This window comes from Rhinoraja longicauda, chromosome 24, assembly GCF_053455715.1.
Source record: "Rhinoraja longicauda isolate Sanriku21f chromosome 24, sRhiLon1.1, whole genome shotgun sequence".
In the NCBI taxonomy this organism is placed as follows: Eukaryota; Metazoa; Chordata; class Chondrichthyes; order Rajiformes; family Arhynchobatidae; genus Rhinoraja; species Rhinoraja longicauda.
Window position 1 is genome coordinate 32375153 of NC_135976.1, and position 26677 is coordinate 32401829.

The 26677-nt window shown below is 46.2% G+C and overlaps 1 protein-coding gene across 2 annotated transcripts in view; it reads left to right on the plus strand.

Moving 5' to 3' along the window:
* LOC144605580 (polymeric immunoglobulin receptor-like) overlaps positions 1 to 26677 on the plus strand; it is a 161049-nt gene that overhangs the window by 125677 nt on the left and 8695 nt on the right. Inside the window, exons 4-11 of one of the 2 annotated variants that reach the window (XM_078421009.1) lie at positions 275 to 592; positions 1396 to 1716; positions 2763 to 3074; positions 4266 to 4586; positions 8144 to 8192; positions 10933 to 11021; positions 22379 to 22693; positions 23540 to 23648. In XM_078421009.1, the coding sequence (XP_078277135.1) occupies positions 275 to 592; positions 1396 to 1716; positions 2763 to 3074; positions 4266 to 4586; positions 8144 to 8192; positions 10933 to 11021; positions 22379 to 22693; positions 23540 to 23648 (1834 nt within the window). Of the gene's footprint in view, positions 1 to 274; positions 593 to 1395; positions 1717 to 2756; positions 3075 to 4265; positions 4587 to 8143; positions 8193 to 10932; positions 11022 to 22378; positions 22694 to 23539; positions 23649 to 26677 lie in introns of both variants that reach the window. The other variant, XM_078421010.1, reaches the window with a different exon arrangement.

A 26677-nucleotide genomic window follows, 5' to 3' on the forward strand; every position in this document is an offset into this window, starting at 1 on the left:
ACAAGGAATGTCTTTATAATGGAAAGAGTACAGAAAGGATTTACCACGGCGTTGCCAGGACAGGAGGGATTGAGTTAGAGGGAGAGATTGGAACGACCTGTGCAGATGGTGAGGGACGGTGTACAGTGTCTGTCTCTCATCGCAATCTGGTGGAATTCAACAGAGTCAACAATATGATTGGGCGGACTCCCCTGTACACATTGATGTATACAATATCTATATGTTTGTGAAAGGCTAATTTTACTCTTCAATATATGAAAGATTTTCCCTTCAGTTTCAGGTGCGGTGTGGGCAGAGAGCGAAGTAAGAGGGGTTGTGGGAAGAGCGATCACAATCGATTGTCACTATGCAGCAGTGTACCGCTCAGATACAAAATACTGGTGCCGTGAGACAAATCGCCAATGTGCACATGTAGTGGAAACAAATAGTAAACTTGGTCAGGGCGGAAGAGTGTCATTCACAGATAACCCGGAACGAGGAATATTTACTGTGGCGGTGGAGGATCTTCACTCTGGAGATACAGGATGGTACAGCTGTGGAATTACTGCACCTGGCGAACCAACATTCAATGTGTATCTCCAAGTATCTGTAGGTATGTTTCTCAGTGAGTGACTTTGGCATCCGCACAAAACATTGTTGGTAATCTGGTGCAGAGCTCTTGACGCCGCTTTATAAAACAAAAGATGTGAAATGTTTGGAGAGGTTTGCAGAGAAAGTTCACCGGGATATTTAGTTGTCGTTTACAAATGCAACATGGAAACGGATCCTTCGGGCTACCGAGTCCACACCGACCAACGATCACCGGGCACACTAGTTCAATGTTGTTCCACTTTTTCTTTCGCTCCCGACACACAATTCCACAATACCGCCATTCTCTCTCTCTCTCTCTCTCTCTCTCTCTCTCTCTCTCTCTCTCTCTCTCTCTCTCTCTCTCTCTCTCTCTCTCTCTCTCTCTCTCTCTCTCTCTCTCTCTCTCTCTCTCTCTCTCTCTCTCTCTCTCTCCTCTCTCTCCCCCCCTCTCTCCCCCCCTCTCTCCCCCCCGGGTGGGAAACTGAATATTGGAATGATATTGAGTAAACGGCATTAAATTCCGGTGGGATGAAGAACATTTTGGGGGCGCTGACCATCATCAGAAAGGGCATTCGGAATAGAACTTGGAATGTTATGCTTCAGTTGTGCAGATGTGGAGTCCACTTTTGGAGCATTGTGTTCATTATTTGTCTCTCACCTGTACAAGGAATGTCTTTATAATGGAAAGAGTACAGAAATGATTTACCACGGCGTTGCCAGGACAGGAGGGATTGAGTTAGAGGGAGAGATTGGACACGACGTCCATGCAAGGGTTTGTTTTCTAGATGTTTACACATAATCTGAATGTTTAAACCTTTCCCACAGAACCTGTATCTGTTCCTGTGCTCGGATATCTGTCACGAGCAAATGTCTCACGTCTCGGAGGCTCAGTGTCAGTGTCCTGTGAGTCTGCCCGTGGATCACTTCCCATCCAGTACAAATGGTATGAAAAGAAGCAGTTTCCGGATTCCGAGATCTCGAATAGCAATCAACTGGATCTGAGTTGTGAAATCCTCAGAAGTCAACACCATCGATTTTACTGCAAAGCCTCAAATAATCGTGGGACAGAATCGAGTGAAATACTCATCGTGAAAGTCTTCAACGGAGCAGGAACGTGCAGTTATGTGACAGAAATCAACAATACAGGTGAGTGTTATTTTCCCGTGGGAATACTGTTTTACAATTTCTCCCGTGTCGTTGTAGCTGCTGCTTTTCACCTTGTGGCGATGTTCGTGGGTTTCTTGGTATTTGCAGACGGCATCATTGCAGCCACCGTGAGCTTAAGGTGTAAAATGCGAGAGTTTATTTGGGGGACTAGCAAATAATTGCCTGTTGCTATCACCTGGGGCGTGTTGAGCTTCGAAAGGAGAGAAAGACCTGCACTTATCACAACGGGTTGAGTACATTCCATCAAATTTCCGGCTTCTGCCTTAAAAAATGATGTTCTGGCTGCCGCTTAAGATCTCGTCTCTTTGAGACAGAGAAACAACCAAATTCATTCTGCTTGCATCCATCAATTATAACCAAGTATGTACAATTTCATGATCACGACAGGTTTAAAAACCAAGAGGAACTCTCTGGAGGAACTCCAGTAATCTCACAAAATTAAAGTGAATCTACTTGGCCGTCACTCCATAAAGTATTAACCTTAAATTTGTCAAAGTGAATTTTGAAATGCAACTCCCGTTAGTTGTGCAGACGCTCAGAGGGGAAGTCCAGAAGACAGTGAGAATGGTTTACATCGGCGAGGCCAAGCGTAGCCGAGGCCACAGTTTCGCTGAGAACTTGTGCGTGGTCTGTCATGACCCAGCATCGCGCTTGATAGACACCCGATCTTCAACCTCCCCCACTGATGCAGAGCAGCAGCAGTTTGCACCATCTGCACGATGCACTGCGGCAACTCATCAAGACTCCATCGACAGCGCCTTCCAATGCAACGAGCTCCGTGTTTAATGCGTCATTCTTCACCATTCCCACCGTCATTGGCTGGGAAGCGCTTTGGAACGACCTGTGCAGACGGTGAGGGACGGTGTACAGTATCTGTCTCTCATCGCAATCTGGGTGGAATTCAACAGAGTCAACAATATGATTGGGCGGACTCCCCTGTACACATTGATGTATACAATAACTATATGTTTGTGAAAGGCTAATTTTACTCTTCAATATATGAAAGATTTTCCCTTCAGTTTCAGGTGCACTGTGGGCAGAGAGCGAAGTAAGAGGGGTTGTGGGAAGAGCGATCACAATCGATTGTCACTATGCAGCAGTGTACCGCTCACACACAAAATACTGGTGCCTTGGGACAAGTCGCCAATGTGCACATGTAGTGGAAACAAATGGGAAACATGAACAGGGCGGAAGAGTGTCAATCACAGATAACCCGGCACGAGGAATATTTACTGTGGCGGTGGAGGATCTTCACTCTGGAGATACAGGATGGTACAGCTGTGGAATTAATACAACCGGGGAACCGACATTTAATGTGCATCTCCAAGTATCTGTAGGTATGTTTCTCAGTGAGTGACTTTGGCATCCGCACAAAACATTGTTGGTAATCTGGTGCAGAGCTCTTGACGCCGCTTTATAAAACAAAAGATGTGAAATGTTTGGAGAGGTTTGCAGAGAAAGTTCACCGGGATATTTAGTTGTCGTTTACAAATGCAACATGGAAACGGATCCTTCGGGCTACGGAGTCCACACCGACCAACGATCACAGAGAGATGGTGCTGCTGTGTACCGGCACAGTGGCAGACATGGTAGTTCTGGCTGCTGGGAGGATGGAGAGACACAGAGATGTATAAATCTGGTTCGTGGATTGTGAGAAGAAGGTGGTTTTTGACGGGCATCTGAGTGGGTGAACACAAAATGCTAGAGTAACTCAGCGGGTCAGGCAGCATCTCGGGAGAGTAGGCATGGGTGTCTTTTCGTGTCGAGACCCTTCAGACCTATCTCTGCGGGTAACATTGTTGTCATCTGTACTGGATTGTGTCCCTGTCGATTTCCTTCGAAATTGCACTCCTGCATACACAGTTTGATTTTGATTTGACAAATGGGCAGCTTCCTTGATGCTTTGAATGTCCGACTGTGTTGCATAAACGATGCTCACTTTTTCTGCTGACAATTCCTGAAATATAAAAGAGAATCCAAGATTTGTGTGATGATTTGTCTGATTTGTGGTCAGTTATAATCACCATGTTTTCGGAAAGATGCTGTGAAGTTGGATAGTTTGCAAAGACTTACAAGCATTTTGCCAGGACTCGAGTGCCTGAGCTATCGGGAGACGTTGAGTAGATTAGGACTTTATTTCTTGGAGCGCAGGAGGAAGAGGGATGATCTTACGGAGGGGCACAAAATTATGCGAGGATTAGATCGAGTAAATGTACAGAGTCTTTTGCCCAGAGTACTATCACAACATTTAAGAAAAAAATGGAAAGGAACATGAACAGGATAGGTTTAAAGGGTTAATGGTCAAGCAAGGGCAGGTGGAACTAGTGTAGATTGGGCGTGTTGGTCAGCACGGGCAAGTTAGACCGAAGGGCCTGTTTCTCCGTTCTATGACTCAATGGCTCTATGTAGATTGATGTGTCAGATTACAACCTGGCGGCTCTGGCTGAGATACAGAGATGGTGGATATTGGGGAGTATTTGATTTTTAGATGTTCACCCAGTGTGTGACTGTTTGCTCCTTTCCCACAGAACCCGTGTCAGTTCCTGTGCTTGGATTTCTGTCACCAGCCAATGTCTCCTGTCCCGGGGGCTGGGTGTCAGTGTCCTGTGAGTCGGTCAGGGGATCCCTTCCCATTAGCTACAGCTGGTATGAAAACACTTCATCTGTGGATTCAAAGATCTCAGACAACAATACCCTGGATCTACATTGTCAATCCTTCAATCACCAGCACCATCAATATTATTGCAAAAGCTCAAATCAACGTGGATCAAAATCCAGTGAAATGGTCAACGTGTCCATCTCCAGCAATGGCGTGTCCTGCAGTTTTCTCGTGAAAATCAATGGCCCTGGTAAGTAGTGGAGGGGATGGGGAGAAGAAGTGGAAGTGCGGGTGGGGTGATTCATAAGGTCATGTGATAGAAGCAGAAATAGACCATTCAATCGTGACTGATCTATCTTCCCCTCTTCACCCCAATCTCCTGCCTTCTGCCCATAACCCCTGACACCATGAAATCCATGCACGTTATTTAATTAACATTAACATTAAAATGATGGAGTGATGGCCCATTTGTCAATACTTGGTTGCTGGGCTCCAGAAATAGATTTCGCATTGCTGGTATAGGCCAGATTCCTGTCTAGAAATTCCTCTTGTGTTTACACAGCTTTAAACTAGGTTTGCAGTGACATCTGTCCAAGCACTTTCACTTTCCCGCCATCATCTCCACATGACCGAAACTCAAATATGGGAAGGGAACAGAAATTATCAGTAAATGTGGCCACAGTTAACTCCGCAAGGACTGTATCAGCTTTGGTCCACTGTGTTAATGTTGACCATTAAGTGACATCGATACTAATCCCATTTACCAGCCCCTCAGACTTGACAATTCAAGTGCCGCCACCGTCTAGGTTTTAAAATATTCCCCGCTCAGATACCCTCCAGATATTCTACTCCTTTACCCAACCCTACGTTGTCCACTTCCACGCGCATCTGCTGTGCTGATTTCCCACGAAGTACCCTATCTACGTTCCTCATAGCTTTGCGTATAATAATAATAATAGGTTCCTCGTCCCTCTCCTGTGTGGAATAAAAACCCCAACTATCCAGCCTCTCCTCCTTCAGAATGTGGGTGAAACCCAGATCACTTGAAGAAAACCCACGCGGCTACAAGGAGAACATGCAAACTCCGTGCTGACAGTAATTGTTGAAAGACTGGATCGACTAGGCTTGTATAACATATATAACATATATAACAACTACAGCATGGAAACAGGCCTGTCCGGCCCTACCAGTCCACGCCGACCATTCTCCCTGACCTAGTCTCATCTACCTGCACTCAGACCATAACCCTCTAATCCCCTCTCATCCATATACCTATCCAATTTACTCTTAAATAATAAAATCGAGCCAGCCTCCACCACTTCCACCGGAAGCCCATTCCATACAGCCACAACCCTCTGAGTAAAGAAGTTCCCCCTCATGTTACCCCTAAACCTTTGTCCCTCAATTCTGAAGCTATGTCCCCTTGTTGGAATCTTCCCCACTCTCAAAGGGAAAAGCCTACCCACGTCAACTCTGTCCGTCCCTCTCAAAATTTTAAAAACCTCTATCAAGTCCCCCCTAAACCTTCTACGCTCCAAAGAATAAAGACCCAACCTGTTCAACCTCTCTCTGTAGCCTAAGTGCTGAAACCCAGGCAACATTCTAGTAAATCTCCTCTGTACCCTCTCCATTTTGTCGACATCCTTCCTATAATTTGGCAACCAGAACTGCACACCATACTCCAGATTCGGCCTCACCAATGCCCTGTACAATTTCAACATTACATCCCAACTTCTATACTCGATGCTCTGATTTATAAAGGCAAGCATACCAAACGCCTTCTTCACCACCCTATCCACATGAGATTCCACCTTCAGGGAACAATGCACAGTTATTCCCAGATCCCTCTGTTCCACTGCATTCCTCAATTCCCTACCATTTACCCTGTACGTCCTATTTTGATTTGTCCTACCAAAATGCAGCACCTCACACTTATCAGCATTAAACTCCATCTGCCATCTTTCAGCCCACCCTTCCAAAAGGCCCAAGTCTCTCTGTAGACTTTGAAAATCTACCTCACTATCAACTACTTCACCTATCTTAGTATCATCTGCATACTTACTAATCCAATTTGCCACACCATCATCCAGATCATTAATGTAAATGACAAACAACAGTGGACCCAACACAGATCCTTGGGGCACTCCACTAGACACTGGCCTCCAACCTGACATACAATTGTCAACCGTTACCCTCTGGTATCTCCCATTCAGCCATTGTTGAATCCATCTTGCAACCTCACTATTAATACCCAACGATTTAACCTTCTTAATCAACCTTCCATGTGGAACCTTGTCAAATGCCTTACTGAAGTCCATATAGACAACATCCACAGCCTTGCCCTTATCAATTTCCCTGGTAACCTCTTCAAAAAATTCAAGAAGATTAGTCAAACATGACCTTCCAGGCACAAATCCATGTTGACTGTTTCTAATCAGGCCTTGATTATCCAAATAATTATATATATTGTCCCTAAGTATCTTTTCCATTAATTTTCCCACCACAGACGTCAAACTAATAGGTCTATAATTGCTAGGTTTACTTTTAGAACCTTTTTTAAACAAAGGCACAACATGCGCAATGCGCCAATCTTCCGGCACCATCCCCGTTTCTAATGACGTTTGAAATATTTCCGTCATAGCCCCTGCTATTTCTGCACTAACTTCCCTCAATGTCCTAGGGAATATCCTATCAGGACCTGGAGACTTATCCACTTTTATATTCTTCAAAAGTGTCCGTACCTCCTCTTCTTTAATCCTCCTAATTTCCATCACTACTCTACTTGTTTAGCTTACCTCACATAATTCAATATCCTTCTCCTCGGTAAATACCGAAGAAAATAAATTGTTTAATATCTCCCCCATTTCTTCCGGCTCAGCACATAGCTGTCCACTCTGACTCTCTAATGGACCAATTTTATCCCTCACTATCCTTTTGCTATTGACATATCTGTAGAACCCCTTGGGGTTTACTTTTACATTACTTGCCAAAGCAGCCTCATATCTTTTTTTCGCTTTTCTAATTTCCTTTTTAAGATTCCTTTTACATTCTTTATATTCCTCAAGAACCTCATTTACTCCCTGCCGCTTATATTTATTGTATATCTCCCTCTTTTTCAGTATACACTGGAATTTAGAAGGATGAGAGGTGATCTTATCGAAACGTAGAAGATTATTGAGGGGTTGGACACGTTAGAGGCAGGAAACATGTTCTCAATGTTGGGGGAGTCCAGAACAAGGGGCCACAGTTTAAGAATAAGGGGAAGCCCATTTAGAACTGAGATGAGGAAAAACTTGTTCAGTCAGAGAGTTGTAAATCTGTGGAATTCTCTGCCACAAGAGAGAGCTGCATTCAAGAGAGAGCTAGATAGATCTCTTAAGGATAGTGGAGTCAGGGGGTATGGGGAGAAGGCAGGAACGGGGTACTGATTGAGAATGATCAGCCATGATCACATTGAATGGCGGTGCTGGTTCGAAGGGCCCAATGGCCTACTCCCAATGGCCTTCACATATTGTCTATTATCTATTGTCTGTTGTCTACCCGTAGTCAGGATTGAACCCGGGTCTCTGGCGCTGTAAGGCAGCAACTCTACCGCTGCGCCATTGCCTCGCGCTACTGTTGGCGACCTGAGATGTAACCAGCACTTTAGCTCATCATGACAGCATCTCCCATTCGCTGCAAATTACACTGTAGAATCATTGCCCAGCCTATTCAGCCTATAAATTCTTTACATTGGACAAGCATGCTCTCTTGTTCAACTGCAAGTGCAAGACAGTGAAACTGATTTTTATTTCCTTGTTCCAACAGGACTTGAATATACTTGTGAAACTTCGAAAAGCTCCAATTATACTTCAGGGTAAGCTATTCTGTTTCCAATGAAAGATGCCATGTGCTAATTGTTGGTGGATTTCGCGAAACTCGTACAAAGACAAGGGTGGGAGAGAGGTGATGCAAGGGTTATTTAAAGTTCGAGAAATCAATATTTATACCGCTTGGCTTAAGCTACCTAAGCAAAATACGTGGTGTTGTTCCTCCAATTTGCATTCGGCCTCACTCTGACAATGGTGGAAGCCCAGGACACAACGGTCAGAGTGGGAATGGGAGGGCGAGTTAAAGTATTTAGCAACTGGGATATCATATAGTCCCAGGCTGACTGAGTGTAGGTGTTCAGTGAAATGATCGCCCAGTCAACGTTTGGACCTGAAGATATATAAGATGCAGACCTGATACAGTAGATGAAGATGAGGTTGGAGGAGGTTCAAATTAACTCTGCCTAACCTGAAAGGACAGTTGAGGTCCTTGGACAGAGACGTGGGAGGATGTATAGGGTCAGATGTTTCATTTCTCGCAGTGGAAGGGGAGGGTCCCTGGGGAGGGAGTGGTTTGGATGGGAAAGAATGATATAACCAGGGAGGTGTAGGTCTTAAGGTCATAAGGAATAGGAGTAGAATTGGGCCATTCAGCAGGATTGCAGAGGGAACGGTCTCCTGCACTTCATCCGGCACTCAAATGCACTTGGACCATCTCAAACACCTCCCTCCCCTTTCTCGATCTCACCATCACAGGAGAAAGACTGTCGACTGATGTCTATTATAAACCTACTGACCCCCACGACTATCTAGACTATACTTCTTCCTACAGGATTTGTGTGAATGTGGTTGATGGTCAGCGCAGACCTGAAGGGCCAAATGGCCTGGTTGCATAACGTGGCTCTCTATGGATCATATGAACCGACATATCAGGAAACATAACCAATGGCTTTTACAATTTGATTCAAGCCTGTCACCAAAAGATACATTTCTCTCTTAAACATTCTTCTAAACAAGAGTTTGGAAGAATGAGGAGGGACCTCATTGAAACGTATAGAATAGTGAAAGGCTTGATTAGAGTGGATGTGGAGAGGATGTTTCCACCAGTGGGAGAGTTTACGTCTAGAGGTCATAGCCTCAGAGGTAGATGTTCTTTTAGGAAGGAGATGAGTAGAAATTTCTTTAGTCTGAGGGTGGTGAATCTGTGGAATTCTTTGCCACAGAATGCTGTGGAGGCCAGGTCAGTGGATATTTTTAAGGCAGAGGTAGATAGACTCTTCATTAGTACGGGTGTTAGAGGTGATGGGGAGAATGCCGGAGAACGGGGTTAGGAGGGAAAGATAGATCAATCATAATTGAATGGTGGAGTAGACGATGGGCCGAATGGCCTAAATCTACTATTCCTTATGACCTTATTCTATAAAAATATAAGTATATAACGTGCAAACCAGATATTAGTCAACACATCAGAAGGGAAATTGCACTGCCTTACATTGTGTTGTGTAAATGCTTGGGTGATAAGAACAGGTTCCTCCATTTGTTGCCCTTCAGAGGGCATTCCCTGCAGTATTCACCATGACCTCTCCATCAATGAGTTCATCGCATGGTGTGAGATGATTACAGTTGCAAAATCCCAATTATTGCTGCTTTGCCTTGCTGTGACCTGCTCTGGTGTGGTACTGATAGGAAAATGCATAGTGAATTATGGGCTAAAACACCACCCTTGATATCACTTATGGCAACACCTTGCAGAGTTGGTTAAAGTCTCAATGTCAGTCACTCCAACAGCAGGAAGTGTCTCCACCTAGAACGTGACCCTGGATGGGAGGCACATTAGGTCACACTACTACTGACCTTGAGATGGTCACGGTGAGCCACCTTCCGGATAGGTTGAAGATGTTCCATATTCCAGACAAATCTAAGCGAACAGTCAGTGTCCAAACCAATGTTGGTGGAGATGGAGATGGAATTGTAAATGGCATTGGAGTGAGATTTGTTGTGAATCACGTGCATTGTTTTCTCTTTGACATGGTGTTCTCTCCAACAATGCTGGAACAGGGTTGTTGAACCGTGTTCACAAAGTGGTGGTTTCAAGGATAGCTGCAAATATTTGGGTAAATCCCTCGGATACCACATCACTGCAGTACTGAGGCAGGGCAGCGTGCCAACTGTCAGATATGCAAACTCCAATAACAGTGGCACGGTGGCGCAGCGGTAGAGTAGCTGCCTTACTGCCCCAGAGACTTGTGTTCGATCCTGACTACGGTTGCTGTCTGTACGGAGTTTATTCATTCTCTCAGTGACCATGTGGGTTTTCTCCAGGTGTTCCAGTTTTCTCCCACATTCCAAAGACGTGCAGGTTTGTAGTTTAATTGGATCCTGTAAATTGGCTCTAATGTTTAGGGTAGATCTAGAGTATGGGGATTGCTGGTTGACGCAGACTTGGTGGGCCGAAATGCATGTTTCCGCGCTGTATCTCTAAACTAAACTAAACTATACAAATCTAAACTAATCTAAACTAAACTAAACTAATCTAAACTGAACTAAACTAATCTAAACTAAACTAAACTAAACTAAACTAAACTAAACTAAACTAAACTAAACTAAACTAAACTAAACTATCTGCTGCATTACCCACCAAAACAGACTCTACACTTTATTTCCTCTGCTGCACAGTTTAAAAAAAACAGGAAAGGTGCCATATAAATGCTTGACTTTTGTTCTTTACTGAAGGCCAAGAATCAATGATGAGCAATATCTCACCCTTCCATATTCTCTGTCCGACAGGATCCCTTACATAATTGTGCCTGGTGTGATTGTGCTTCTCCTGATTCTAATCGTTGCCTTCCTTTGGTACCGAAAGCGTAAAACCAAGGGTGAGTTTCTGATTTCCCTTAAATAATTTCACAATACGTGTCTCAGTTCCTTGCAGAATGTCGAGGTTTTATTATGTTCTAATCAACAAATACCCAGCAATTAAAGTACTAAAATGTAGGAGGAAGCATGAATGATGAATAATGCTATCATGGGGACTCGGTGACAAAAACTGTTCTTTGAACATCATTGTACAGAAACTGTCTGAGTGTGAAATGGCAGAGATGCGTGAGAACCAAGAGGCTGGGTAGAAGTAAGATTTAGATACACTCATCCGCTCAGCTGTTAGAATATGCTTTGTGTGATTAGCTGTTGTATTTCTAATCAGGTTAAGTTGTGTTTATTGTCACATGCACAAGCACAGTGAAGTACAGTTACAATGAAGATCACTCCTGCAGCCTCACGGGGACATAGACAACGTTATTGCAGGAGCTGCCAGAGGAGGTAGTTGAGGCAGGGCAGTACTAGCCTGGACAGATAATCCAAGATGTGAACGCCCATGAACTTGAAGCTGCCAACTATCTCCACCGCCGATCAAAACTTGAAAGTTCACTGAGCTGTTTCTCAGCCAGAGATTATTAGTGGAAAGTAAACAGTTAACATTTCAGATCCGAGACCCATCTTTACAACAGGGAAAGAGCGAAAAGAGGGGGAAACCTCATTGAAATATCAAATAGTGAAAGGCCTGGGTAGAGTGGATGTAGAATGGATGTTTCCACTAGTGGGAGAGTCCAGGACCAGAGGTCAGAGCCTCAGAATTAAAGGACATTCATTTAAGATGGAGATGATGAAGAATTTCTTTAGTCAGAGGGTGGTGAATCTGTGGAATTCTTTGCCACAGAAGGCTGTGGAGGTTGTCAATAAATATTTTTAAGGCATACACAGGTAGATTCTTCATTAGTACTGGTATCATGGATTTTGGACGGAGGGCAGGAGAAAGAGGTTTGGAGGGAGAGATAGATCAGCCATGATTGAATGGCGGAGTAGATGGATGGGCCGAATACCCTAATTCTGCTCCTATCACTTATGAACATGAAACCCTGTTGGAGCAGGTAGACACTAAATGCTGGAGTAACTCAGCAGGTCAGGCAGCATCTCAAGAGAGAAGGAATGGGTGACATTTCGGGTCGAGACCCTTTTTCAGACTGATGTCAGGGGAGGGGGTGGGACAAAGATAGGATATAGTCAGAGACAGGAAGACTAGAAGGAGAACTGGGAAGGGGGAGGGGATAAAGAGGACAAGCAGGGGTGTAAACTACCCAAGCGATTATGAGGTGCTGTTCCTCCAATTTGCGCTGCACCTCACTTTGACAATGGAGGAGGCCCAGGACAGAAAGGTCAGATTGGGAATGGGAGGGGGAGTTGAAGTGCTGAGCAACCAGGAGCCACCTGTTGGTGCAGATAAGGTGAGAGCGATAGACACAAAATGCTGGAGTAACTCAGCGGAACAAGCAGCATCTCTGGAGAGAAGGAATGTGTGGCGTTTTGGGTCGAGACCCTTTTTTAGACTGATGTCAGGGGAGTGGGCGGTACAGAGATAAAATGTAGTCAGAGACAGTAAGAATGGTCAGAGAACTGGGAAGGGGGAGGGGATGGAGAGGGAGGGAAAGCAAGGGCTACTTGAAGTTAGAGAAGTCAATGTACATACCGCTGGGGTGTAAGGTGCCCAAGCGAAATATGAGGTGCTGTTCCACCAATTTGCGCTGGGCCTCACTCTGACAATGGAGGAGGCCCAGGACAGAAAGGTTAGTGTGGGAATGGGAGGGGGACTTAAAGTGTTGAGCAACAGGGAGATCAGGTAGGTTTAGGCAGCTTTAGGGAGGGATGGGTAGAGCACAGGGAATATGATCCATTCTGAACATTACTTACAGTAACCAGAACAACAGTGCAGGTCCTTGCTCCGTGCGTGCAAATATACTGCAGTATTTTTGTGGTTCTCCTAAATATAAGGTCTTGCGCACAACACGTAGATGTTTCAGTGTGTTGGAAGGAACTGCAGATGCTGGTTTACACCGAAGATAAACACAAAATGCTCTGACAATTCAGCGGGTCAGGATGCATCTCTGCAGAAAAGGAATAGGTGACGTTTCGAGGCGAGACCCCTCTTCAGACTGAGAGTCAGGGGAAAGGGAAACAAGAGATATAGAAGTTACATAGAACAAATAAATGAAATAATTGAATGAATGATGTTTAAATCTGTACCTGATATGGCCCTATCGACAACATATTTTCCAGAATCCAAGCGCAATACAACACAAGGTGAAGCCAACAATGAAACCCAGGTAAAAATGTGAAATATAAATTCTCTGAGTGATGAAGAATATACAATATTGAATTACACCGATGAGCCAAAACATTATGAACAATGATAGGTGAAGTGAATAACATTGATTATTATGTGACAATGGCACCTGTCAATGGGAGGCATATATTAGCCAGCAAGTGAACAGTCAGTTCTTGAAGTTGATCTGTTGGATGCAGGAGAAATGGGCAGGAGTAAAGACCTGAGCGACTTTGACAAGGGCCAAATTGTTATGGCCAGATGAAGGGGTCAGAACATCTCTGAAACGGCAAGGCTTGTGGGGTACTCCTGGTCAGCAGTGGTGAGTACCTACCGACAGTGGTCCGAGGAGGGACAAATCACAATCCAGCGACACGGTGTTGGGCACCCAAGGCTCATCGATGTGCGAGGGCAACAAAGACTATTCCATCCGGTCCGAACCGACAGAAGATCTACTTTGGCACAAGTCACAGAAAATTTTAATGGTAGTCACGGGAGGAATGTGTCACAATACACAGTGCATCACTCCCTGCTGCGTATGGTGCTGCACACGGAGGACCAACAGCATATTCGGCAATTGGTCATAATGTTTTGGCTCATCGTAGTACATGTGTTTACACAGGCCATTTAGCAACACAAGTCCACTCCAGTTATGAGATCCTCCGCAGAATCTGGCCCTTCAGCCCACAGAGTCCACACCGACCGGTGACCCCCGCACACTAACACTATCCTACACGCACTAGGAACAATTTGCAATTATACTAAACCGATTAACCTACAAACATTTATTTCACAAGATGCTGGAGTAACTCAGCAGGTCAGCTACCACAACCTACAAATATTGACTTCTCCAACTTTAGATAGGCCCTCTGTCCCTCTCTCTCTCCCCCCCCCCCCCCCCCACTACCCCCCCCCCCCGCCTACCCAGTTCTCCCTCTGTCTTCCTGTCTTCGCCTATATCCTTTCTTTGTCCCGCCCCCCTAACATCAGTCTGAAGAAGGGTTTCGACCCGAAACGTCACCCATTCCATCTCTCTTGAGATGCTACACTTTTCCTACACTTCCTAACCTACAAACCTGTTGTAGGCGCTGTCAGACAATAGACAATAGACAATAGGTGCAGGAGGAGGCCATTCAGCCCTTCGAGCCAGCACCGCCATTCAATGTGATCATGGCTGATCATTCTCAATCAGTACCCCGTTCCTGCCTTCTCCCCATACCCCCTGACTCCGCTATCCTTAAGAGCTCTATCCAGCTCTCTCTTGAATGCATTCAGAGAATTGGCCTCCACTGCCTTCTGAGGCAGAGAATTCCACAGATTCACAACTCTCTGACTCAAAAAGTTTTTCCTCATCTCAGTTCTAAATGGCCGACCCCTTATTCTTAAACTGTGGCCCCTTGTTCTGGACTCCCCCAACATTGGGAACAAGTTTCCTGCCTCTAACGTGTCCAACCCCTTAATAATCTTATACGTTTCGATAAGATCTCCTCTCATCCTTCTAAATTCCAGTGTATACAAGCCTAGTCGCTCCAGTCTTTCAACATATGAAAGTCCCGCCATTCCGGGAATTAACCTAGTAAACTTATGCTGCACGCCCTCAATAGCAAGAATATCCTTCCTCAAATTTGGAGACCAAAACTGCACACAGTATTCCAGGTGCGGTCTCACCAGGGCCCGGTACAACAGCAGAAGGACCTCTTTGCTCCTATACTCAACTCCTCTTGTTATGAAGGCCAACATTCCATTGGCTTTCTTCACTGCCTGCTGTACCTGCATGCTTCCTTTCAGTGACTGATGCACTAGGACACCCAGATCTCGTTGTACGTCCCCGTTCCTAACTTGACACCATTCAGATAATACTCTGCCTTCCTATTCTTACCACCAAAGTGTATAACCTCACACTTATCCACATTAAACTGCATCTGCCATGCATCCGCCCACTCACACAACCTGTCCAAGTCACCCTGCAACCTCATAGCATCTTCCTCACAGTTCACACTACCACCCAGCTTTGTATCATCTGCAAATTTGCTAATGGTGCTTTTAATCCATTCATCCAAGTCATTAATGTATATTGTAAATAGCTGCGGTCCCAGCACCGAGCCTTGCTGTACTCCACTAGTTACTGCCTGCCATTCTGAAAGGGACCCATTTATCCCCACTCTTTGCTTTCTGTCTGTCAACCAATTTTCTATCCATGTCAGTACCCTACCTCCAATACCATGTGCTCTAATTTTGCCCACTAATCTCCTATGTGGAACCTTGTCAAAGGCTTTCTGAAAGTCAAGGTACACCACATCCACCTGTCAATTTTCCTGGTTACATCCTCAAAGAATTCCAGAAGATTAGTCAAGCATGATTTCCCCTTCGTAAATCCATGCCGTCTCGGAACAATCCTGTTACTACTATCCAAATGCTCCGCAATTTCGTCTTTTATAATTGACTCCAGCATCTTCCCCACCATTGATGTCAGACTAACTGGTCTGGTCTAAGCGGTCAGGAAGCAACTCCACCGCTGTGCCACTGCGCTGCGCTCTCTTCGTGTTGTAAGCAGCAGCCATGGCTTGTTCCGTACACTTAACAGTCTGAGACCTATTTTGCAATAGACATCTGTTGAGGACCTTTCAGATCTATTAGGTTGTAAAAATGGATTTTGTTATGTTTTAGGAAATGTCAGTATTGGAAGGGAACCACGTTGATGCAGATCTGCAGCAACTTGGAAACAACAGGGCAGCTCCCCATTTGGATAACAATGAAGGTGGACCCACGTATGCAGTGGTGAAATGTCAAAGGAAGCCGAGATCAAAGCACCCTGTGACTGACAACGCTGCCGTTTATGCAGATATCAATTTTCAAAGCAACCGCCCAAAGCGCAATCGGAAACCCCACTCTACTGGGACTCCAGAGAACCCTGAGTCAATTTATGCCTCTGTTGTTTCTTAGGAGAGATTTTTAATTCGGTGTGCGTTTTTGGCTATACTTGCTTCACCACCCTATTAAAATTACACTGCTTTAATCTGCCCTGTACTTTGTCAAAGATGGACACAAAATGCTGAAGTAACTCAGCAGGTCAGGAAGCATCTCTGGAGAAAATGGACAGGTAACTTTTGAGGTTGGGACCTTCTTCAGATGGTCTGCAGAAAGGTCCTGACCCAAAATGTTACCTATCCATTTTTGCCAGATATGTTTCTTGACCATCTCAGTTACTCCAGCATTTTGGGTTTGTCTTTGGTATACACCGGCATCTTTTTATAGCTATACTTTGTCAAGCTCTTTCTGAGCTGTTTCATTCAATTTATCATGTGTCAGGGGTTCTGGGGAGAAAGCAGGAGAGTGGTGTTAGGGAGGGAGAGGTAGTTCAGCGATGGTTGAATGGTAGAGTAGCCTTGATGGGCCAAATTGCTTGCTCCTATCACTTATGACCTTATGAATTCACCTCCCTTCACCAATTTCTTTCATCCGCTAGTATAATGAATGAGCCTCAATCATGTATACAAATGATAAAATGGCATTGCTTCCCATTTTTGAAATACCCACCCTCCACCCACAAATTCCCCAACCATCCCATCATAATTCCTTGCAAGGGTCAGCCTAAGCACACCACAACCTATTGCCTCTGGACCAAAATATTGTGGGCTCAAGTGGATAGTGGATAAAAGGCAGATAAGCCCAAGATGTAAAATGATCCTCAAGCCTGGGTAAGGGGCCTCACAGAAATTTGGTCAAGACTGGATTTTATCTGCCTCAGTGACCAGTTGCAGATAAAATGATCTCAAGAGAGCCCATCCCTGGATATTGCCTAGCCAAGGGGAAATGGGGAGAGGGAGGGGAGTAATTTAGCACAGAACTGCAGATATATTCATAGCTTTTATAGCCCATTAGAGTGCAAGAAATGTCAAGAGTGTTTTATTACCATATATACTTGCAGCAGCACAGCAGAGCAATTGACATGAATTCCTTTATCTTTTGTATTCACTGAGAATGCAAGGTAGGGGAGGACGGTAATGTAGATGCGGTTGTGTAAAAGGCAATGAATGCTTTGTATCTGAGGGCATCTGCCCCAGGACATGTGTAACCAAAGTTGGCCAATTTGTAATAAAAATAATTTGTTCTCGAAACAAGCCCCAGAGTCCACGTGAAATTTTCCTGTCCACAACGTCCCTCCCAAGTATATGAGCACACGGCGTACGAGCGCTTCAGTGCCAACTGGTAGAGTACATCACTGTCTGAGCTGCAAATTTCTGGGTGAGATCCTAAACCAAGAAGACTACAGAAACCCCTCCAAAAAAGACAATTTCTGGAGCAGAAGAAAGTTCGATCGGAAATGCTGGTCTTAGCAGCATTGCTACAGGACCTCTTCTCAACTCTAGTGATATTCTGTTCTAAATATACAAAGTTCTTACAGAGCAGGAGAGTGGAGGTGAAGGGATGAGGTTTTCCTTGGATCAATTGTCCAGACGCAGTGAGGTGGGGTAAGTTGGGCCGAAGGGCCTGGTTCTGTGTTGTATGACTCCATGACTCTAATACAATCTAGGCTGGGAATTTTTTTTGTTGACATGTGCCTGTGATGCTGCTGTCAGATTTGCATTCTACCTGTGCCTCGCTGTACTTGTGCACATCACAATCAATTTGGCTTGACTTGACTGTTAGGGGTGGGACAGAGGGGCAGTGGTAGAGTTGCTGCCTCACAGCGCCAGAGACTCAGATCCGATCCTGACTACGGCTGCTGTCTGTGCAGAGTTTGTACGTTCTCCATGTGACTGCGTTGATTTCCTCCGGGTGCTCCGGTTTACTCCCACATACCAAAGACGTACAGGTTTGTAGGTTGATTGACTTTGGTAGGTTGGAAAAAAATTGTAAATTGTTTCTAGTGTGTAGGATGGTGCTAGTGTATAGGGTGATTGCTTGTCGGTACAGACTCAGAGGGCCGAAGGGCCTGTTTCCACACTATCTCTAAAAGTAAAAATAAAAGGCTGGGCTATTTTCATCAGTCAACAAAATTTGGATTACTTTTATTGTGCACTCCAAAGACGTACAGGTATATAGGAAAATTGGCTTGGTAAATGTAAAAATTGCCCCTAGTGTGCGTAGGATATTGTTAATGTGCGAGGATCGCTGGTTGGCAAGGACTCGGTGGGCCGAAGGGACTGTTCACTGAACTAAATTAAATTTTTTGAATTTAACTGAGACGTTCAAATTCTAAAGTTTCAGGTTTGATCAGCAGTCTCAGTCTGGTTTCACAATCAGACGTCCTGTTCCCTGCTTCTTCATTCTTAATACATGTAATATTTGTTAGACCATTCAGTCTGAGGTCTAAGGGCTGAGCAGCAGACCTGTGCTAACCTGGTCTCCTTGGATAAAACAATGTGGATTCCAATTCTTCTCATTTATTGCCTGCCCGGTAAGTAACAGCTTGACATGGATGTTCACGCGACCAGACTCCGCTGGAAATTCTAGACAGTCACAAAATGCTGTAGTAACTCAGCGGGACAGGCTGAAGAATAGTCTCAACCCGAAACATCACGCATACCTTCTATCCAGAGATGCTGCCTGTCCCTCTGAGTTACTCCAACATTTTGTGTCTATCTTGGGTGTAAACCAGCATCTGCTGTTCCTTCCTTCACATGTGCTGGAAATACGCAGGTGTGCCGAGAAAAAGAGTTATCCTTTCAGATCAGAGACCCTTCGACCAAAAACCTAACCTAATTCTCTCCCCACAGATGCGGCCTGACCACCTGATTTTTGTTGTTGTTTTCGTGTTAGATTTTTTTAACCTCCGTAGTTTGATTTTGATTTTCATTTTGGTGATCAGAATTTATCCAGGTCTTGTGCACCATTTCTGCAGTGGAGATAGTTAAATGCTTGCAGGTGTAAAGACAACTGAACAATATTGGGGCGTGGAACGAGAAACGGTATGTTGGAAGAACTCTGCGGGTCAGGCAGCATCTGTGAATGCAAAAAGGACCCTGTTTCGGGACTGAGAAGGGAGGCATGAAAGGTTGAACGGTTGAAAGTTTGAAGGGTCGGAGTTGGGGGTATAGATGGTGGTAGATGAAAGGTGAACGAGATGGGGAGGGGATGGTGGGTAGATACGTAGCAGCAGGGGAGGCAGGGGAAGGAGATGCGAGAGAATCAGGATCGGCAGGTGGGCTTGTGTGGGAGGAGAACAACAGAGTGTGTGAATTACCCGAAATTGGAAAATGTAACATTTATACCATTGAGTTGTGAGCTATCAATCAGCATCTCATGTTCTGCTTGTGCATTCTCTCTCAAACACATCCTCTTCATCCAGTTCCATCTTCCTCAACCAGCCAGCCATCTTCCTCCCACCCTTTTGTACAACTATAAGCTGCCAAACATCTGTGTCCCCTCTCAGTCCTGGTGCAGGGACTCGATCTGAAATAACGACTTCAAACCTCCCTGACCCACTGAGTTCCTCCAGTGTGCTGTTTGTTGTTCCAGATTCCAGCATCTGCAGTCTCTTTTGTCTCAATATTAGAGTGTGGTCTTCCAATCTCCTCCTATCACTGTGCCACACATAAATCACGGCCGCCAATTAATCTGAAAGCACAACCCATCGTGAATGGAAAGAACAGAGACAATTACAAGTGGCTGGGAGAGTGGCACTGCGGTAAAGTCACTGCCTTACAGTACCAGAGACCTGGGTTCAATCCTGACTAAGGGGTCTGTCTGTATGGAGTTTGTACTTTCTCCCTGTGACTGCATGGGTTTTCTCCCAGTGCTCTGGTTTCCTCCCACATCCCAAAGACACACAGGTTTATAGGTTAATTGGCCTCTGCAAATAGGGAATATGGTCAATGTAAATTGTCCCTAGTGTGTAAGATACAACTAGTGTGTGGGTGATCTTTGGTCAGCACGGGCACGTTGGGCCGAAGGGCCTGTTCCCATGCTCTATCTCTAAACTAAACTAAGGTAACAGTGTCAAAGTGCAAACCACCCTTTCTATTTACAAAACATTGTTTTATTGCTTGCGTGCACTCACTAACAGCAGCCAAGCAACAATGCCAAACAGTTATCTCGATTTTACACTTCCTCTTATTTGAAGTTCAGATATTAAATTGTTTGACGTCCCATTTCCTCTTGGGCTGAGGTTTGCTCTTGCAATAAGTAACCAGTTCCTTCTTATTCTTAGGCTCCAACTATGCATATTTGTCAAAGTCATCAGCATGAAATATTATTAATTTCTTGTGACCAAGTCAATTAAAAAAAAATTTTTTTTTTTAAAAGATCAGTCTGAATAATGGTCTCGACCCGAAATTTAACCCATTCCTATCCCAAGATGCTGCCTGACCCTCTGTGTTACTCCATTTTGTGTCCACCTTTAATTTTTTTTAAAATGTTATTACTGATGCTCAGATGCATGAGCTAAGGCCAACGTTGACTGTCTTCATGCATCGAAAGCGCGGGGTCCGTAGCAAATGCTACTTTTGCTACTATGTTAATCCAGCCCTGGCGAAAAGCATTTTATTTGCTTGCTATCCAGTCAACGAAAAGACTATACATGATTGCAGTTAAGCCATCTACAGTGTATGACTGCAGGATAAACAGAATATCATTTATCATATCATATATATACAGCCGGAAACAGGCCTTTTCGGCCCACCAAGTCCGCGCCGCCCAGCCATCCCCGCACATTTAGTGCCAGATAAAGTCCTATGAAGCCCAATAATTGATCGTTCAAGGGGGTAAATAGGTCAGGACTACGCTCTAGCTAGTTAGTGGATGGGTCAGTTGCCTGATAACAGTTGGGAAGAAAACTGTCTCTGAATCTGGAGCATTGCATTGAAACTTCTGTCCCTCGTGCCTAATGGTAGACAGGTAAAGAAGGAGTCACTGGGTTGAACCTGGTCCACGATTATGCTGGTGGCCTTGTGAGGTAGCGTGAAGTAGGTGACTATTTCCCAGTTTGTACATGGGGAAGATGGCAAATATTACCCGTAAAAAGAGGTTTGCCCTCCATAAAAAGCCTCAGTGCTCATCATTGGTGTAGATAAATGTTGGGGGCATGGTGATGACTTCTGCAGATGAGACAAAGTCGGCTGCATGGTTGACAGGGAGGAGAAGGCTTTTGACCCCGGGGGGGGGGATATGGATGGACAACTCAGTAGGGCAGAAAAGTGGCAAAGACAATCTAATCCAGAGAAGTGAGAGGAATTACATTTGACAAAGAGGTCTAAATAAAGCCATTAATAAATGGATGTTGAGGGAGTGTGGAGGAACAGAAGGACCTCGAAGAATATGCTCACGGCTCATTAAATTTAACAATTAGCTAGTTTTAGAGATACAGCCTGGAAGAGGCCCTTCAGCCCACCAAGTCCAAGCCGACCAGAGATTACCCATGCATTAGTTCTACCCTACACCCTTCGGGTAATTTACAGAAGCCAATTAACTTACAAACCTATTCATCTTTGGAGCGTGGGAGTAAACTGGAGCACCCAGGGAAAACATGGAGAGAACGTACAAATTCCGTACGGGCCGCACCCATAGTCAGGATCAAACCCGGGTCTCTGGTGCTGTAAGGCAGCTAGTCTCTGCTGCGCCACTGTGCTGCCCAATTAGTGTAAACAGTTAGGAACAAAGAACTGCACGTGCTGGTTCATACCAAAGATAGACACAAAGTGCTGGAGTAACTCAGCGGGTCAGGCAGCAGCTCGGAAGAAGGGTCACAACCCCGAAACGTCGCGTATTATTTTTCTCCTTGTTATTCTGCCTGTCCCGCTGAGTTATTCCAGCATTTTGTGTCTACCTTCCACCTATCACTTGCCAGGCTTTATTGCATCTCCACCTCTCTTCCAGCTTTCCCCCACCCTACTTTAATCAGTCTGAAGAAGGGTCCCAACGTCACCTAAACGTCACCAGAACATTCCCTCCACAGATGCTGCCTGATCTGGGAATTACACTGGCACTTTGTGTTTGGCTCAAGGGTAAGTGAATGTCGGACATGGGTTGGACCATTCGGCCCATCGTTGGTTAGTGGAAGAGTGGGTGGGTCAGCAAACGCGGTGTTAAGTAGATTTGCGCTGTACATTTTCTGAAGATTTTTCTTCTCCGTTTCAGGTGCACTGTGGGCAAAGAAATATGTAAGTGGAGTTGTGGGGAAAAATATCACAATCGATTGCCACTATGGTGCAAGGTACAGCTCACACACAAAATACTGGTGTCAAGGGTGGACTCACCTGTGTTCAGTTGTCGTGGGAACAAATGGGCAACTCGGACGGTGGGAAAGAGTGTCAATCACAGATAACCCGACAAAAGGAAAATTTACTGTGACTGTGGAGGACCTTCTCCCTCGAGATACAGGATGGTACAGCTGTGGAATTACTACACGTGGCCCGGACACATTGGTGAACATTTATCTCCAAGTATCTGACAGTACGTTTCTCAGCAATTGACTTGACGTCTCCACTGAAATGCCTGATTCATGTTTTCTCCGGGAAGGGTCAGGGCAGCACCAATATCCCGAGGCTCCACAACAGTGCAGAGACCTGTGGGGAGCAGGTGGGGGGGGGGGGGGGGGTGGGGAAACACCACACATGCTGGTGTCACCCAGTGCGTGCTCTGCCCACTGAGCGGTCACCCACTTCATGCTCTTAAACACATCGATAATCATTAACAAAAGAGGGAATCAGACCCTTGAGCACATCGGGAGCAGTCTTCGCAAATATCCACATAAAAGGTTTTCCTTCCTGCGTCAGCCCACTAAAACCAAACACAATTATTCTAGGTCCATAAAGCCACAGAACATGCAACAGATCTCCGACCATTTCCTGCCCTCACATTGTGCTGAAGTTTTCCAGGAATCTCACTAACTTTCCGTTTAGTTTTAGTTTGGTTCATTATTGTCACGTGTACCGAGGTACAGTGAAAAGCTTTTTTACCATGTGCTATCCAATCAGCAGATAAAACTATATACATGATTACTATCACGCCGTCTACAGTGTACAGAAAGGCCCACCGAGTCCTCGCCGACCAGTGATCCCTGCACGCTAACACTCCCCTACACACACAAGGAACATTTTTACATTTATACCAAGCCAATTAACCTACAAACCTGTACGTCTTTGGACGAGGATGGGTCTCGACATTTCGGATCGAGACCCATCCTCAGACCCGAAACTTCTCCCATTCCTTCTCTCCAGAGAGGCTGCCTGTCCCGCTGAGTTACTACAGCATTTATTTGTCTATCTTTAATTGTCTTTTATTTCCTTTTCTCAACAGAACCCGAATCTACTCATGAATTGTTAACAACAGTAGCGTTTACTTCAAATACAAAAGTAACATCCGAAAACAATCATCAGGAAACCACTGCGCCCAGTTTCTCTAATAGGTATAACGTTCTCTTGCTCATGTTTTGATTGGCCTTGCTTTGCAATATGAGAGGTGGAGACACAAGGAACTGTAGATACACACATAGACACATAGACACATAGACACATAGACACATAGACACATACATACATAGATACATACATACATACATACATAGATACATAGATACATAGACACATAGACACATAGACACATAGACACATAGACACATACATACATAGACACATACATACATACATACATAGATACATAGATACATAGACACATAGATACATAGATACATACATACATACATAGACACATAGATACATAGATACATACATACATACATAGACACATAGATACATAGATACATACATACATACATACACACATACACACATAGACACATACATAGATACATAGACAATAGGTGCCGGAGTCGGCCATTCAGCCCTTCCAGCCAGCACCACCAGTCAATGTGGCAGATCATCCACAATCAGTACCCCATTCCTGCCTACTCCCCCGTATCCCTTGATTCCGCTAGCCCTAAGAGCTATATCTAACTCTCTTGTCTCTATACCCCCCCCCCCCCTATCGACTCTGTTCAATGACCCCGACAGTCTTTTCAGGTGAGGCAGAGGTTCACTTGCACCTCCTCCAGCCTCATCTACGGTATCACCTGTTGCAGGTGCGGACTCCTATATATCGGCGAGAACAAGCTCAGGCTCGGCGATCGTTTCACTGAACACTTTCGCTCAGTCCGCCTAAACCTACCTGATCTCCCAGTGCTGACCACTTTAACTCCCTCTCCCATTCCCACGCTGATCTTTCTGTCCTGGGCCTCCTCCTTTGTCAGAGTGAGACCCAGTGCAAATTGGGGGCAACAGCACCTTGTAGCGAGTCCAAACCGGGTGTTGTTGCGAAAAGAGTTTATTCTCCAGTGAAACCCGTGACAAACCGCAACGCACTTAGTTTAGGACACACACTTACTTAACTACCTAATCTCGAGAGTTTGGCGCCAGACTGAACGAATTCCACGCGCTCCCGCACCTCGTGACCCGTTAGCCAAACTGAGGGTTCGAGACCCCCTGGCCAATCCATATGTCCCTACATGACCCCCCACAGAACCCTCGAAACCATACCTCACAGGCGCCCGGACCTCCCGCCAGGAACGCGTACGGAGAGGGGAGGCCGATACCACCAGCGTGACAGGAGGCGGGGAGGGCGCCGCCGCTAGAGGCGATGGAGGGGCCACTGGAGCGGAGAGCGTAGGTGACGGGGAGCGCTTGATCGACAACGGCGGCCTGGGCCCAACCGTAGGCGGCCGGGGGCCGAGCGGTGGCAAACAGGGCGCCGCTGGCGGGACCAGTGGGGCGGCCACAGGCCGGCCCTAGCGAGGAGGTTGGGCCACCGACACGGGGAGGTCCTGGCTCAAGTGGGCCGGCTTGAGCCGGGATACCGAAACGAACTCCTGGCGAGTTCCCACCTGCAAAGTGAGGGTGACAGTCCCTCTTTTCAGCACCCGGAACGGGCCCTGGTAAACCGGCCGAAGAGGGGGGTGGTGGGAATCCTTTCGAAGGAACACGAACTCGCAATCCCGCAAGTCCGACGGGACGTGGACTGCTGTGCTTCCGTGACTGGAGGTCGGGACTGGAGCCAGAGAACCCACTTGGACCAGGACCTCCCCGTGTCGGTGGCCCAACCTCCTCACTGGGGCCGGCCCGTGGCCGCCCCACTGGTCCCGCCAGCGGCGCCCTGTTTGCCACCTCTCGGCCCCCCGCCGCCTACGGCTGGGCCCAGGCCGCCGTTGTCGATCAAGCGCTCCCCGTCACCTACGCTCTCCGCTCCAGTGGCCCCTCCATCGCCTCTGCGGGCGAGGAGTGGCACCGGCCGGTGTAACCCGGTGACCCAAAAAATCTGCAGCTTCGGGCCTCACTGCCCCACCGCTGATGGAAGAAGCACCAGCCGCGTCTATGCGGCCCTGTTCCTCGAGCCCTCTGCCAATAAGCAGGTGCTGCAGCCCCTTCTTGGCGGGCTGACTGCGAAATAGCGGCCATTGCGCCACCCTCTCGGCCGCTCAGCCGACTGCCGCTGGGCCTCGAGACCCGATTAACCGAGTCGCCTCGGGTGTGTCGCTCCCCGACGAGCGTGTCGGCTTTCTCGGCGAACGCTACCGGGTCTTCAAACGAGACGTCCGCCAACACTAACCTGACGACCCTGGGTAGTTTCTCCCGAAAAGCCGCTTCAAAAACCATGCACTGCTGATGGTCGTCCATGAATGTCAGCATCTCGGTCATCAACTCCGACGGTAGCCCAGCTCTGGTAAATGGAGGAGCTTCAGAGCCCGCTGGTTCTGGCTCCAGTAAAAAATCCTCAGGAGGAGCCTCTTGAGCCCCACGTACTGCTCGGTTTGGGGAGGGCTGGTCAGTTACTGACCCACCCGCGCGGCCACCTCCGGCTGTAGACAGCTCACCAGGTGGTGGAACTTCCTCCACCCTCTTAAGATGGAACTGGGATTCCGCTTGTACGAACCACAGGTGCGGCTGATGGGCCCAGAATGGCGGTAGGTGAACCCTCGCCCGCGCTCGCTCCCACCTGTGACATGCTGTTGTGATCTTCAAATCTCGCGTTCGGGGTCACCAATGTAGCGAGTCCAAACCGGGTGATGTTGCCAAAAGAGTTTATTCTCTAGTGAAACCCGTGACAAACCGCAACGCACTTAGTTTAGGACACACACTTACTTAACTACCTAATCTCGAGAGTTTGGCGCCAGACTGAACGAATTCCGCGCGCTCCCGCACCTTGTGACCCGTTAGCCAATCCGAGGGTTCGAGACCCCCTGGCCAATCCGTATGTCCCTACAACCTCATATTTCACTTGGGCAGCTTACACCCCAGCGGTATGAATATTGACTTCTCGAACTACAAGTAAACTTTGCTTTCCCTCACTCTCCATCCCATTCCCTTTCCAATACTCCGACCAGTCTGTGCCCAATTATATTTTATCTCTGTTTGCTTTGTTGTTACCGTCTCCCAGCTAACAATG